The following is a 15,690-nucleotide window of genomic DNA, read 5'->3' on the forward strand; positions in this document are numbered from 1 at the left end:
TAAATAATAAATGAAATGCTTCAATCTGGAGAAGAGATATTGAATGCACCAACATTAATTTAAATAAATAACTGAGTTCAGCTGTGGCTTTTTCCACAGTAGAGCATGCCCAGGGTGACTTCTGGAAAAGTCTGCTGGGATTTTCCTGCACACATAGATGGATTAATTTTCCTTTAAAAGGCATCAAAACCCTCATATGACTTTTAAAAGTGAGCATTTGATAAAAGAAATACAATTTGACACTGGGATTGATTTAAAACATTATTTTATTGCCATTGCTGAGAACAGAGGGAATTTTTGAGAAGTCTCTTCTGAGCTAAAATTCAAATTCACCATCAAGGAGCAAAGGGAAGCAGAGTCCCTGGTTTTGGGTGGATCACACCAGGGCTGGAAGCGCTGCCTTGGCAAAGCCCTCTGGGGGTGTTTGCATGGATTGGCTGTGGGTAAACACCAGGTCTGGGCCAGATCAAAGCTGGGCTCCCTCCTCAGCCCTGCAGCAACAGCCACTGCAACATCTGAGGAAGAGCATGGGAGGAAGGCAAGGATGGATCTGATGGGAGGAGGGGATGGTGCTGTGGAGCAGAGAGAAGAGCATCCTGTGGTGGGGGTGTCCTGTCAGAACAAGGGGAGGGAAATGATCCAGAATGATCCATAAATCACCCCTATGAATGGAATTGGGCCCAGTCTAATTGAATATTCTCATCACAGCCTTTCCAGAGAAATCCTGGTGGGGCTGACACTGGTGGGATCCACTCTGGGACTGGAGAACTTGGAGCAGAGCAAGTGCAATGGGGTTAAATCAATGGCTGAAAGAGCAAAGTTCACCCAAAAACCATCCCAAATTCCTTGGCTGGGCTGAGGACCATGACCAGGTCCTGAGAGGGCAGAGGGAAGGCGTGGGAGGGGTTTGGAGGGTCTGGAGTAATGCAGCCATGAGAAAGGGATGTGAGAAGCAGGTGATGGAGATGAGAGGGAATTCCTCCCTGAGAGGATGGAGAGGCCCTGGAATGGAATTCCTGGAGAAGCTGTGGCTGCCCCATCCCTGGCAGTGCCCAAGGCCAGGTTGGACAGGGCTTGGAGCAGCCTGGGAGAGTGGGAGGTGTCCCTGCCCACGGCAGGGGTGGCACTGGGTGGGGTTTGAGGTCCCTTCCCATCCAGCCCATTCCATGATTCTGATTCTTCGCACCTGGAACACTCTGGGTGTGAAATCTTCCCTTGGTGTGTTCCAGGTGATCCAAGGGGAACAGGACCAGAGGAAAGAAGGGAAAACCAGGGAGAGAGAGGAAGGACAACCCTGGCCCAGCAATGAGGTGGGTCTGAGTTTGGGCTGTAACCTGGGTTTGCTGTTTCACAGGAGGGAGAATTTGCAAGTGCTCCCCAGTGGGGCCTGCAGGGACTCACGGCCATGCTCCCAGTCCCATCTTCCCAGGAAAGCTCCTGTGGGAGCACCTCCGTGTCCTGTGGCGGGTGGGAAATGGCACTTGGGTCCCTTTCACAGCAGAACCTGTCATGTGTGGCACTCATGGCTCAGAGTCAGCGCTCCTGCTCCTGCTCCTGTGTGTGAGCCCAGAGCCGAGCAGGGACCCGGGACGGGAGCAGAGTGCAGCAGCAATGAGGCATCGGGTGGAACCTCCACACCCAGGGTAATGAACACTCCTCAGGCTCCTCGGAGCTCTCCGGGAGGGAACAGCCCCAGCCAAGCTCCGTGTCCTGCGAGGGGCGTGAGGGAGAGGGCATCCTGGGGAGATCCCTTGTGCCTGCGGGGTTGGGATTTTTACTGGCTCTCCCCCAGATCAGAAACCCCCCGGGCACGGGGAGAGCTGGGGACAGGAGGTGGGTGGGACCAGCACAGCATCTCCCTGGGAGAGGAGTCAGCTTCAGCGCCCCAGGAGAAATGGAGGGAGAGAGGGGACAGGTGAGATGCTCCTCTGGACTGGCACTAAAACCACGCCAGAGGTTTCCAGCTCCTCTCTCGGCCCAGGGGGGGTTTGGCTACACCTTCTCAGACATGCCCCTGGGCAGGGTCTGGGGGGAGTGCAGCTCCACGGACTGGCGCCGCCGGGCCTCGCGCTCGGCCCAGTCCTGCTCGGGCTCACAGCCCTTGAGGATGGCCAAGCGCTCCGAGAGGGTTTTGGCCTGTGGGAATAGCACGTAGTTGTAGAGGATGGAGGCTGCTGCAGCCCCAATCAGGGGGCCCACCCAGAACACCTGGAGAGGAGAGGAGAGAAAAGTGGGGTGAGCAAAGCCCAGCCTGGCTTTGGAGGATGGGGAGGAGCTGGGATCTCTGAGGGGCATTCCAGGGCCTTGGGTTCCTTCCTGGGAGCAAAACACGAAGTCAGCTCTGCTTTGGCCATTGCTGGGGATCTGAGCTCCCCTCCAGTGCTGGGATATTCCCAACCATCCTCTTCCACCATTCCCCTTCTGCTCAGACTCTGCATTAATGACAGGCCCATTGTGAACGTGCTGAGTGATGTGGCATCATCTGGAGGAGCATTTTCCTACCCACTCATGGATTGCTGTGGGAGGAGGAGGAGGAGTCACCTGCCTGGGTGAGACACCTTGGAACACATCAGGAACCACCACAGCTCTGCCTCCAGCCAGGCTCTTTGTAGATGAAAACAATAAAATCATGGAATCTCCTGAGCTGGAAAGGACCCACAAGGATCCTCCAAATCCAGCTTCTGGCCCTGCTCAGGACAACCACCACCAATCCCACCCTGTGCCTGAGAGCATTGCTGAAATGCTCCAGGAGCTCCAGCAGGCTCAGAGCCATGGGCATTCCCTGGGGAGCCGGGGAGTGTTCCCAAAGGTGTACCTAGATCCAGGAACCAGGGAAGTTCCCCAGGACTGGCAACAGCTCCACTCTCCATTGGTTTTGTTCCCTGTGCCAAGTCATGTCAACAGACCTCACACCCTGATCCTGTTGCAACGCTCCCAGTTTGAAGTTTGGAAAAGCCAATTAAGCACCCAGCAGCTCCACCTCCTTCTCCTAATCTCTCCATCTCTCCTCCAGCTGGGAGCTGGCATGGAAATGCCTGGGATTTGCCTGGCTTGGTGAGTTTCGAGGAATATTGGCATTGTGGGGGCCTCACCCACCCCAACCCAACCCAACCCCCAGAGTTCTCACCCAGTGGTCGCTGAAGTCTCCAACGACGACGGCGGGGGCGAAGGACCTGGCGGGGTTCATGGAGCAGCCGGTGTAACGGATCTGCGGGAACACCACGGCTGCTGTCAGCATTAAACCCTTCCACCTCATTTTAAAAGCATTGGGGTGTCATTAGGGTGACAGCTGAGCTGCTGCTGCACCCTTCAGCACTCCTGTTCCAGGAAAATGCATCCCAGGAGCTGCCAGCACCTGAGTCAGCACTGTGAGGTGGCTGAGCTCGTGTGTCCCGGGGTTGCTGTGCTGCAGCCCCAGGAGCTGCGGGGATGAGCTCCCAGTCCTGCAGAAAATTCCCTCTCATGCCTCTGAGGACAGGGGTGGAACAGTCCCATGGACACAGAGGCTCGTGGGGCACTGAGGATGGAAGGTGTGATGTTGGGGAAGATGAAACAGGAAAGCCTTATAAATATGATTGTCTGGCAAAAGATTTTGAGAATATGGAAACTCTAAGCGAGATTGAAATGAAAGCAAGCTTTGAGATCCCTCAGTTACTGAACAACTGGAAAACAATGGTGTGGCTGGCTGAAGGTGATCCCCTTTTGATGGAACAACACCCTCTGCTTGCAGACAGGCCCAAGGGTCAGAGCAGACCCTGCCAGCTTGGCAGAAGGGGCCCAAAGAGGAGATTTTAGGGTTTAAAATGTAACACTGTATGCTAATGTAGTGATTCTTATAGGCTGTATGGAAATGCTGTAGGATTTGTATCTAGACTGGTTAGTGAGGATCAGAATATTCAACACAGAAGAAGATTTATTGTATTGTAATGGGAACTTCGCTTTCTTAGTTCTTGCCCCTCTTAGCTCTTACCCCTCTTAGCTCTTGCCTCTTACCCTGTTTATTCTCTTTCCCTTTTGCTCTCTCACCCTCTCATCCTCTCTGCCCCTCTCTCCTCTCAGTCCTGCTCCAGCTGTGCCTGGCAGCTCCCAGCAGGGCCCTGCCCCCAGGCCCTTTGCAATAAACCCCAAGTTCCACATCCTGGCTGCAGAGATCTCTTGTCTCCATCCGTCCCAGCCGTGTGCTGTGACCAACAGCGTTTTCCTGTGTGCACTGGGTGTGGGGGCTGCTTTGGGCCATGACCCAGGTGGGATTTCCCTGAGTATCCATCCCAAACACTTCCCAGGCTCATCCTGCGCTTGGGAGCCCCAGTGACCAACGCCCTTGCTCCAGGAGAGATCCCACAGGAACTTCCAATGGGATTCAAGGAGAGGCAGAGTCCAAGGGAGGCGTCTGTGGCCAGCTGGATCCTTCCTCTGGCTTTAGCCCCAAAACCAGGGGACATTCTTGGCACCAAAAATCTCCCAGGTGGAAGATGTGGCTCAAGGAGAAATAATTGATGGACCTCAGGAAATTTCAGCCTTAAAACCAGAGGAGGAAGTCGAGTTCTGCCTTCATCCCTGCTCCTGGCAGGAGCCTTGGAGCAGCAGAGTCCAGCAGGTGCTAGGCTTGGAGTTTTTCATGCCAAATAAAGGCTGAGCTCAGGTCACAGCTCTCCCATGGATTTGGTGGGATTTTTCCCTCTCTCTACTGGAAAACCACAGGTTACATATCCCCCATCAAGCCAGGGGATGCAGCCAAACCAACTTGGGGCATAAACAAAACAAGAACCCAAAAGTGCCAGGTTTTGGCCCATCCACTCACCCCGAGGAGGTGCCCCACGGCCACAGAGAGGCCGATGGAGAGGGCAGGGGAGCCCAGGTTGTCCTCACGCCGCTCGTCTGTGGAAGCACAGACACACAGGACCAGCTGGAAGGTGAGGAACAGCTCCACCGTCACCGCCTGCCCCGTCGTGGTCTCATTGTGCAGCTGGAACGGGAGGAAAAACATGTTCCAAATCCAGGTTCTGTGAGTGGATGGGAAATATGTGTGGGATCTCAGCACATCGTTCCCGATGTCCAGAGATGCCAGGAGAACCCTTGGGGGTCTCGAAAATCCTGGAATGTTGCCAAGAGTGTTTGGTGGCTTGATTTTGATCCATCCACAGAAGTAACAAGAGTTTGAGGACAAGAGAATCACTTTAGAGTAAAAGGTGTAAAAGAGACACATTTAGAGGGTGAGATATAGACTTTAAGGTTTTTGGTACAGGGGGGTTATGGAGACAAGATGGAGGGATCAGGGCGTGTCTTGTCCTTCTTCTTTCTTCTTCTTGTCCTCCATCTCCTGTGATGATGTTGGCACTTAGAGATTGGTTTATGGTGAAGGTGCACTTGCTAGCATGGGTGAAAAGCATTGGGAAATAAAGGTAAATATTGTGTACGTAGGTTTTAGTATAAAAAGACATGACCGCCCCGTGGGTGGTCAGAGAGTGCCTGTGACTGCTTGCAGATCAGACCTCTGTTGGGCAGACAGGAAATTTTGTAGATAAGAAATAATAAACAACCTGAAGACCGAAAAACTGAAGAGTCCAGACTCGTCCTTTGCATCGCGTGCCACCCAAGAACCACTCTACTCGTGTCGGGGCAGAGACAGACAGCCGGACCCGACAAATATGGAGGAGGAATCCAAAACCACGGGGAGCCAAAGGAGACAGGGGAGATTTTTGGCACCAATAAGAAAAAACTTCCCAGGTAGAAGAGGTGGCTCAATGGGAAATGCTTGATTGACCTCTCAGGAAATTTTATTGGCACATTTTTGGCATTTTTCAATTTCTTTTTGTTTTCCTCCTACTCAAAATGCCTTTTGGAAAAGTTCGCAAGTTGCATTTTGAAGACATTGAAAGGAAATATTTTGGCATGAAAAAAGAAAAAAAATCCCTCTCCACACTTTTTTGACTCAGAGAATTTGTCAGGTCTGATCTGGAGCTGATCCTCCAACTCAGTCCCTTCTTTCCTCGTTCCCTCCCAAATCTAATCCCATTGCTTGGTGATCCCAGGAAGAGGATCAGCAGCTCTGCCCTCCTGCCCGAGCTCCAGAGTCAGATCTTCCTCATTCTCCTCCCCAGTATTCCCCTCCCTTTTTACAGGGGTGATCTGTGCAGGCAGCCACACCACGAACAGCTCACAGGGGAAAAAAGCCTTCTCAAAATCCCAAAATCCCCAGTTCCCACTTTAAGCTGTGAACCAACAAAGCTGAGCAGTCTGAGTCTCCCTTAAACCTCCTGCTTTTATTACCCTCAGTCATTACCAGCCTAAATCCTCTCATTCAGATCAAACCACAATCCCTCTTTTTAACCCTCTTAATCACTCTGGCAGTGCTGCTGAGTCCTGGCAGTGCCTCCCTGCTGTGGGAAAGGCAATTTCCATGTGCTGCCTCCCAACCCAGCTCCCTGCTCCTCCCTCGCTCCCTTGGGGCTGGGTGATGCTGATCCCGACAGGTGCCTGAGCCCCCCTGGGATGGGACAGGGAATCCCTGGGTTTCAGTTCATTTTCCCCCTCTTGTGAGGAAGGGGGTGTTGGAGGCCAGGATACCACTGGAGAATCCTCCACGGGGATCCTGAGCTCCCTGGCTTTATTTTTTCCCTGAGATCCTTGTGAAGCTTTAGGCAATCCGTGTGTTGGGTTTTGGGATGAACCAGCTGGATCTGGTGTGACCATCCCATCACAGTGGGAAGGAATGAGCTGAATCTAATGAAAATCTGGGATTTAGACCCAAATCTCTCCTGTCCCCACCACTTCAGCAGCCTGGGAATCGTGGCTTGGCCAAGGCAGAGCCATGGGGGCATTTACTGGCTCTGCCCCAGATCAGAAACCCCCCAGGCATGGGGGGAGCTGGGGACAGGAGGTGGGTGGGACCAGCACAGCATCTCCTGGGAGAGGAGTCAGCTCCAGTGCCCCAGGAGAAATGGAGGGAGGGAGGGGACGGGGAGATGCTCCTCTGGACCAGCACTGTGAAAAATGCATGTATTTTATGATTGGCTTTTTGCAAATATTGAAATGAATATTATATGTGTTGTGTTAGAAAGTGATGCTCTATTAATTCTCTTAAGTACGGTGTTAAATATAGTTTTATAGGTTATAAAAATTGTTAAAATAGAAACGATGCTATGTGGGATACTTTTTTCCTAAAGAAAGGACTCGCACTGAGATAGCAGCCACAGGACACCTGAATCTTTCAGAGAAAGAGAATTTATTGCCCCATTATCAGGAGAAATGAACTTCTTCCCAACTGAAGGCACCGTCAGGATTCAGAGGAAGAAGCTGACACTGCCCAGCCAGAATCCTGTGTTTGAATGGAATTTATGCATCATGCATGAGGTGTATGAATATGCAACAGGCTCTTGCTTTTAAGGGTTAATCCTCTGTTAACGTGGGGCATTTTTTGGGCTTATGTTGCCCAGAAAAGGTACCTGGACTGTCTGTAACTCTTTGTTTTTATTGTCTCATACTGTCCTATTTCAAACTGTCCAAATTATTATGACTCTAATTGTCTTACTATTTTTATAACAATTTAATAACTATTAAACTTCTAACATTTTAAAAACAAGTGATTGGCGTTTTTCACAAGCACTAAAACCATGCCAGAGGAATCTAAATCCAGGGAATCCCTGGGTTTGTGCCCAAATCTCTCCTGTCCCCACCACTTCAGCAACTTGGGAATTGTGGCTTGGCCAAAGCAGAGCCAGGAAAAGGCTGCCTGTACCCACAGCTGAGGGGGAATTGGCACGAGCCTGGGACAAGAGGGATGCAGAGGTGGGATTTTGGATGTGTCCTTCCCGAAACCACTGGGACCCCCAGAATCCAAGTGCCCCAAGAGCAATCCTGGGAAAAATGAGATGGTTGTGACTCCAAGGGAGGTGTCTGTGGCCAGCTGGAGCCCTCCTCTGGCTTCAGCCCCAAAACCAGGGGGCATTTTTGGCACCAATATGAAAAAACCAAAAATTTCCCAGGTGGAAGAAGTGGCTCAATGGGAAATAGTTGGTGGACCTCAGGAAATTTTAGCCCTAAAACTAAAGGAGGAAGACAAGTCCTGCCTTCATCCTGGCTCCTAGCAGGACCCTTGGAGCAGCAGGGTCCAGCAGGTGCTGGACTGTGGCATTCAGAGGCTTCCTCACTGGGAATTCTGGGATTTTTGGGGAATTTTGGGAATTCTGGGATCCCTGGCAGGATGGTTTGGGGAGCTGAGGGGTTTTTCAGGGATTTTTGGGTGAATTTGGGATGGAATTCCCCTGATTTTGGGCCTCTCCTGGTTCTCTGAGGAAAATCTCAATGGGAATTTTGGGGAATTCTGAGAATTTTTGGGAATTCTGGGAATTCTGGGATTCCTGGTAGGATGTTTTGGGGCAGCTGAGGGGGGTTTTTAGGGATTTTTGGGTGGATTTGGGATGAAATTCGCACGGAATTCCCCCGATTTTGGGCCTCTCCTGGTTCTCTGAGGAAAATCCCAGTGGGAATTCTGGGATTCTTGGTAGGATGTTTTGGGGCAGCTGAGGGGGGTTTTAGGGATTTTTGAGTGGATTTGGGATGGAATTTCCCTGATTCTGGGGCCTCTCATGATTCTCTGAGGAAAATCCCAGTGGGAATCTTGGGGAATCCCAGGCATTCTGCGATCTCGAGCTGGAGTTTTTGAGGAGCTGAGGGGGTTTTTAGGGATTTTTGGGTGGATTTGGGATAAAATTCCCATGGAATTCCCCTGATTTTGGGCCTCTCCTGATTCTCTGAGGAAAATCCCAGTGGGAATCTTGGAGAATCCCAAGAATTTTGGGGAATTCCAGGAATTTTTGGGAATTCTGGGATCCCTGTCTGGAGGTTTTGAGGAGCTGAGGGGGTTTTTAGGGATTTTTGGGTGGATTTGAGATGGAATTTTCCAGATTTTGGGCCTCTCCTGGTTCTCTGAGGAAAATCCCAATGGGAATCTTGGGGAATTCTGAGATCCCCATCTGGAGGTTTTGAGGAGCTGAGGGGGTTTTTAGGGATTTTTGGGTGGATTTGGGATAAAATTCCTATGGAATTCCCCCGATTTTGGGCCTGTCCTGGTTCTCTGAGGAAAATCCCAATGGGAATCTTGGGGAATTCTGGGATCCCCATCTGGAGTTTTTGAGGAGCTGAGGGGTTTTTAGGGACTTTTGGGTGGATTTTGGATTGAATTCCCCAGATTTTGGGCCTCTCCTGGTTCTCTGAGGAAAATCCCACTGGGAATTCTGGGATCTCCATGGGGAGGTTTTGGGGCAGCTGAGGGGGTTTTTGGGGCCTGCCACCCCTCATGCTCCCAAAGCCCCTGCCCGGTGTCCCGGGCCTGCCTCACCCTCCCCGTACCGCGGCCTCACCTTGTTGAGGGCCAGGCCCTGGCGGGCGCTGGCCGGGGTCACCTCGTGCAGGATGGCGGCGCCCACGACGCCCCCCAGCAGCTGCGCCGCCACGTAGAAGAGGGCGCGGAGCAGGGAGAGCTGCGAGCCCAGCAGGCAGCCCAGGGTCACGGCCGGGTTGATGTGGGCGCCGCTGACGTGGCCCAGGGCCTGCACCAGCGTCCCGATGGCCAGCCCGAAGGCCAGCGCGATCTGCAGCGTGCTCGGCGCCGGCGCCGAGGGCCAGTTCAGCGCCGAGCCCAGGCCGAAGAGCACGAAGACCAGAGTGGCCAGGAATTCCGCCAGGACGGCCCTGGTGAAGGCAATGGAGCGCAGTTCCCACATCATGGAGGCTCCCAGCAATGATCCTGCCCGCAGTGCCCTCGGTGCCCACCTCCTGCCGTGTCCCTGAGGGTGACCTGGGACAACATTTATATACCTGGAGGAGGGGGGGCTGCAGGATCAGCTGCTGAAGGGGATGGTATCACGGTCCCAGGAAATCTGATGCTTTTTTTCCTGCTGTGTTCCAGCTGAGGAAACATCAGATCCTGCCCCTTCTATTAGAGCTGGGGAATGCAGCGCTCGCCGCCCTCGGGAGGTCATAGATCAGCCTCCAGCAGTGCTGGGAAGGGCTGCTCCCCTTCCCCTGGGCTCCCTTACCTGGGAAGGATTGCTCCCCTTCTTCTGGGTTCCCTTACCTGGGAAGGGCTGCTCCCCTTCCCCTGGGCTCCCTTACCTGGGAATGACTGCTCCTCTTCCCCTGGGTTCCCTTACCTGGGAATGACTGCTCTCCTTCCCCTGGGCTCCCTTACCTGGGAAGGATTGCTCCCCTTCTTCTGGGTTCCCTTACCTGGGAAGGGCTGTTCCCCTTCTTCTGGGTTCCCTTACCTGGGAAGGACTGCTCCTCTTCCCCTGGGCTCCCTTACCTGGGAACAATTGCTCCTCTTCCCCTGGGCTCCCTTCCCCTGGGAAGGGCTGCTCTTCTTCCCCTGGGAAGGACTGTTCCCCTTCCCCTGAGTTCCCTTACCTGGGAAGGGCTGCTCCCCTTCCCCTGGGAAGGGCTGCTCCTCTTCCCCTAGGAAGGGCTGCTCCTCTTCCCCTGGGAAGGGCTGCTCCCCTTCTCCTGGGCTCCCTTACCTGGGAAGGATGGCTCCCCTTTTCCTGCCTCCCTTACCTGGGATCTATCCCAGACCTGCTCTTGCAGCTGGACCCTGGGAGCATGGAGAGTGTAGGAAGCAATGCGGGGTTTGTGGAGATGGAGCTGAGGTCGGGTTGTGTTGAAAATCAGGCTGTGGGCTGTGATTTAACAACCAGAAAAATCCAGGAGCATGGAGGGATTCCTGGGGGTGTCCTGTGCAGGGCCAGGTGTTGGATTCGATGATCCTTGAGGGTCTCTTCCAAGCGAATATGTTTCATGACTCTATGAACAGTGAGTACAGGGGAGGCTCAAAAGGGATTCACTACAGCTCAGCTCCTCAGAGCACCAGAATTTTGCAGCCTGGGCACAGATTTCCCAGACAGAAAATTGGGAATCAATCCCAAAACAAAGACTGTCAGAAATTCCCATGTGAAAATGTGACCCCAGGGCTGGAGCACCAACTGTGCCCTAATTTTGGCCATTTTGGCCAAGCCAGCTCTTCAGAAACGTCCTTTTCTTGGTGTCAATCCCAGAGTGAGAATTTCTTCTCTGGGATTTGGTTCTTCCCATCTGCTCCTTGCCCAGAAAGTTTCTTTTCCCTTTTCTCCATTTCCCATTCCTGAGGGATGTCTGGAAAACCTTTTCCTTGCCTTGTTACTGGGGTTGGTGGCTTTACTGGAAATTGAGGAGCTGGTTTTTCCTCTCCAGAGCTGACTCTCAGGTGGGACCATTTTATCCCAGAGGGATGCAGACCAGCAGGACCAAGTGTCCATGTTTGGGCTCTAACAAAGACTCTTGCTCTACAATAAACTGAGTATTTTCCCTTCCAGAGGAGCTGTGCAAGTGCCATGGGACTGATGTTCCATGTTGGTGGGATTATATCATGGGGTATCCCAGGCTGGAAGGGACCCACAGGGATTTGTGAAAGTTCTTTTCTCCAAGACAGGTGGGAAACAGAGCTCCAGGTGGAGCAGAGGATGGATGTAGGTCTCTTCCAATGGAACTGTTCTTCTCATCTTCCCTCTTCTCTCTTCTTGTCTCCCTTCCTTCCTCCTCCTCTTTCCCCTTCCCCTTTTCTTTCTCCTTCTCCTTCTCCCTTCTTTTTCCCCTTCCCCCTTCTTTTCCCCCTTCCTCCATCCCCTTTTCCCCTCTGTTTCCCCCTCCTCTCTCCTCTCCCTCTCCCTCTCCCTTTTCTTCCCTCTAAAAAAAGGTTTTTTTGGGAACATTGCTCTTAACAAGAGAGGGACTGTGGGAAAAACAAGTCCAGCCAATGGCTGAGTCTGAACAAGGTGGGACTGTGGTGCAATAAAACCTTTTCCTCTGAAAATCCTCCCCTGGGACTGTGTCCTGCCCCAGCACCTCTCCAGCCAGAGCTTTTCCATCAGTGGAGTCAGTCTCGTAAAACAGGTTTGGAGGCTAAAGGGATTTGGGTGCTGCTGAGCCTCAGGATCATGGTCCCGGCCAGGCTCGTGCTCCACATGCCTGGCACAGGGCTCAGCCCTACTCAGGGCTGCAATTACTGCAGGGAGGATGGAGAGCAAATCCAGGTAATTACTGGAGCTCATACCCTGCCTGATTAGTGGTTACTTGTGAGGAGCGTGGGGATGTCTCAGTGCTCAGGACTAATTAAAAGGAAGGAGAAGTCAGCAGGATTAGTTCTGAGCCACTTAGAAGTCCAACCCCATGGTCCTGACTTTTGTCTGGAGATGCAAAACTCATTGCATCTCATTTGTACTGAGCTTAGAGATGCTGGTGCTGAAATTAGAGATGTTGGTTTTGAGCCTGGAGCTGTCTGTGCCATGGCTGGGGGTTCCTGTGCTGCTGGACTGTGGGGAAAGGGTCAGAGCTGCATTTTGACACCAGCTGTGGTGGTGTCCATGGCATTTTCTGGGAGATGGCGTTTTCCAGCAAGAACAGCACATCCCAGCTTTGCAGAGACCCCCTCAGGGTCTCAGGGTTATAATTAATGGCTGCTAAAGGTTAAAATTAATGTTCCCTGGGAGCCCAGGGTCAGGGGGACAGCTCAGTTTGTGGGATTTCCCTCCAAGCAATGGAAAACTGAGGCACACAGGGGATGTTGGAAGGGGGTTTGGGGTCAGCTGTGGCACCAGCAGGAGCTCTCCAGGCCCAAGTGCAGAAACCCAGTCTTATTTCCAAAAATCCCTCTAAAAACCAGCTGGGATTGAGGCAGAAAGGAAAAGGATTTTGGATTCTCTCATCTGAGCCCAAGGTCAGTCCATGGCTCTCATGGGCCAGACACAGCAGAGGCAGGGCAGGGAACTTTGGGGTCCACAGGGGGAAAAAACAAAGATAATTTTCAGGCTAAGATGCAGCAATCAGAGGAAGCCAGAGGAAATGTTGGAGTGCACCAAATACCTCCCAGCCTTTACATGGAACATCTTCAAATCAATTCCTGAGCACTGTAATTCCACTGGTTTTACAGAGGAATCCATCCATGGCACACAACCAGACCCTGGTGACTCCAGGCACTGAATCAGTGGCAGAGCCAAGGTTTCCTGGCAGTGCCATGGTTGGGCACTGCCCTGGAAAAATGGGAGATCCCACAAGCTGAATGCACTGTTGAATCTGTGCTTGTATCTAGGAGGGGTCCTGGAGCTGCTGGAGATGATGGAAATGTGGCTTTCCACCTCACCCCAGGTGTGCTGCTGCTTTGAGAGCAGCCAGCAGCATTCCAGCCCTGCAGGGAATCACAGGAGTTTGGGGAAGTGCATTATTTTACCTGTCAACCCCAGCCCCTGGATTGTGACGGTGTTATCAGCCCTCCCTGGGACCAAGTGCAAATTTAATGATGTCAAGGAGCAGGTTGGCATCTGCAGGAAGTTGGAACCCCTGTGGGTGCCTCATGCTGGTGCTCTGTGCTGGTGCCTCATGCTGGTGCCCTGTGTTGGAGCCCCACGCTGATGTCTCATGTTTGGAGCCCCATGTTTGAAATACCATGTTGGTGCCCTGTGCTGGTGCCTCGTGTTTGAGCCCTGTGTTGATGCCTCATCTTCGTGTCCAGTGTTTGGAACCCCATTTTGGTGCCCTGTGTTGGAACCCCATGTTTGGAACCCTGTGTTGGTGCCCATGTTTGGAACCCCATGTTTGGAACTCTGTATTGGTGTCCTGTGTTGGTGCCTCGTGTTTGAGCCCTGTGTTAACGCCTCATCTTTGTGTCCTGTGTTTGGAACCCATTTTGGTGCCCTGTGTTGGAACCCCATGTTTGGAACCCTGTATTGGTGTCCTGTGTTGGTGCCCATGTTTGGAACCCTGTGTTGGTGTTCATGTGGGTGCTCCAGGTTTGAGCCCTGTGTTGGAGCCCCGTGTTTGGAGTCCTGTGTTAGTGCCCGTGTTCCAGCCCATGGATTCCCTGTGTTCATATCCCATCTTGGAACTCCATGCTGGAACCTCATGTTTGGAACCCCTTGATGGTGCCCTGTGTGGATTCCCTGAGCTGGTGCCTCATGGTGGTGCCCGTGTTGGTGCCCATGTTGGAAACTCTGTGTTTAGAACCCCGTGCTGGTGTCCAGTGTTTGGAGCCCTGTGTTGGTGCCCATATTTAGAACTCCATCTTTGTAACAGTGTGTTGGTGCCCTGTGTTTGACCCCCATGTTGGTGCCTGTGTTGGTGCCTCGTGTTTGGAGCCCCATTTTGGTGTCTCATGTTGGAAACCTGTGTTTGGAACCCTGTCTGGGTTCCCTGTATTTGGAACCCCGTGACTGGAACTCCGTGTTGGTGTCCCATGTTGCAGCGCTGTGTTTGGAACCCCGTGCTGGTGCCTCCGGTTGGTGTCCTGTCCTGGTGCCCATGTTTGGAACCCTGTGTTTGGAACCCCGTGTTTGAAGCCCAGTGTTGGTGCCCTGTGTGTGTTCTCTTTGTTTGGAATCTGGTGTTGGTGCCCCATGTTTGAACCCTGTGTTGATGTCTGTGTTTGAATGCCACATCTGGAGCCCTGTGTTTGGAGCCCTGTGTGGGTTCCCTGTGTCTGGAATCAGGTGTTGGTGCCCCATGTTTGAACCCTGTGTTGGTGTCTGTGTTTGAACGCTGTGTTTGGAACCCCATGTTTGGAGCCCTGTGTGGGTTCCCTGTGTCTGGAATCTGGTGGTGTCCATATTTGAACCCTGTGTTTGGAATCTGGTGTTTGGAGCCCTGTGTTGGTGCCTCGTGTTTGTGCCTCATGATTGAACCCCTTGTTTGGAACCCAGTGTTTGGAGCCCTGTGTTGGTGCCCTGTGTGGGTTTCCTTTGTTTGGAATTTGTTGCTGGTGTCTGTGTTTGGAACCCATGTTTTGAGCCCCGTGTTTGAGCCCTGTGTTGGTGTTTGTGTTTGGAACCCCATGTTTAGAACCTCACGTTTGGAACCCCGTGCTTGAAACCCTGTGTTGGTGTCTGTGTTTTGAGCCCCGTGTTTGAGCCCTGTGTTGGTGTTTGTGTTTGGAATCCCCTGTTTGGAACCCCCTGTTTGAGCCCTGTGCTGGAGTCTCTGTTTGAAACCCCATATTTGGAACCCTGTGTTTGGAACCCCCTGTGTTTGAGCCCCATGTTGGTGTCTGTACTTGGAACCTCATGTTTGGAACCCCCTGTTTGGAACCGCCTCTTTGAGCCCCGTGTTTGGAACCCTGTGTTTGGAACCCCTGTTTGAGTCCCATGTTGGTGTCCATGTTTGGAACCCCCTCTTTGAGCCCCATGCTGGTGTCTGTATTTGGAACCCCCTCTTTGGAACCCCCTGTGTTTAAGCCCCATGTTGGTGTCTGTATTTGGAACCCCCTCTTTGGAACCCCCTGTGTTTAAGCCCCATGTTGGTGTCCATGTTTGGAACCCCGTGTTTGGAACCCCCTGTGTTTAAGCCCCATGTTGGTGTCTGTATTTAGAACCCCTTGTTTGGAACCTCCTCTTTGAGCCCCATGTTGGTGTCTGTATTTGGAACCCCCTGTTTGGAACCCCCAGTTTGAGCCCCATGCTGGTGCAGCAGGAAAGGTCCCACTGCCGCGTTTCCAAGTATGTCTTGAAGGTGCCGTATTTTGAAGAACGTTTTGCAAGGCAGGGAATGGTTCTTGCACAACCAGGAGCTCCTCCAGTGCTTTAGATGGCCCTGATATCTCTGCTCCCCTGGCTTCCAGGAAAGTATAAACATCCCAAGGTATCTCCATTCCATCTGAAATACCTCGGAGCC

The 15,690-nt window shown here is 52.5% G+C and overlaps 1 protein-coding gene across 1 annotated transcript; it reads right to left on the reverse strand.

Annotated features, from left to right (window-relative positions):
- Positions 1-1,992: 1,992 nt before the first annotated feature.
- Positions 1,993-9,728, reverse strand: AQP2 (aquaporin 2). Its single transcript, XM_054649183.2, has 4 exons — positions 9,363-9,728; positions 4,802-4,966; positions 3,128-3,208; positions 1,993-2,208 (listed from the first exon to the last, which is right to left on the reverse strand). The coding sequence occupies exons 1-4, from the start codon at positions 9,726-9,728 to the stop codon at positions 1,993-1,995; spliced, it is 828 nt and encodes a 275-aa protein (XP_054505158.1).
- Positions 9,729-15,690: the final 5,962 nt, after the last annotated feature.

This window comes from Agelaius phoeniceus, chromosome 35 (assembly GCF_051311805.1).
Source record: "Agelaius phoeniceus isolate bAgePho1 chromosome 35, bAgePho1.hap1, whole genome shotgun sequence".
Lineage (NCBI taxonomy): Eukaryota > Metazoa > Chordata > Aves > Passeriformes > Icteridae > Agelaius > Agelaius phoeniceus.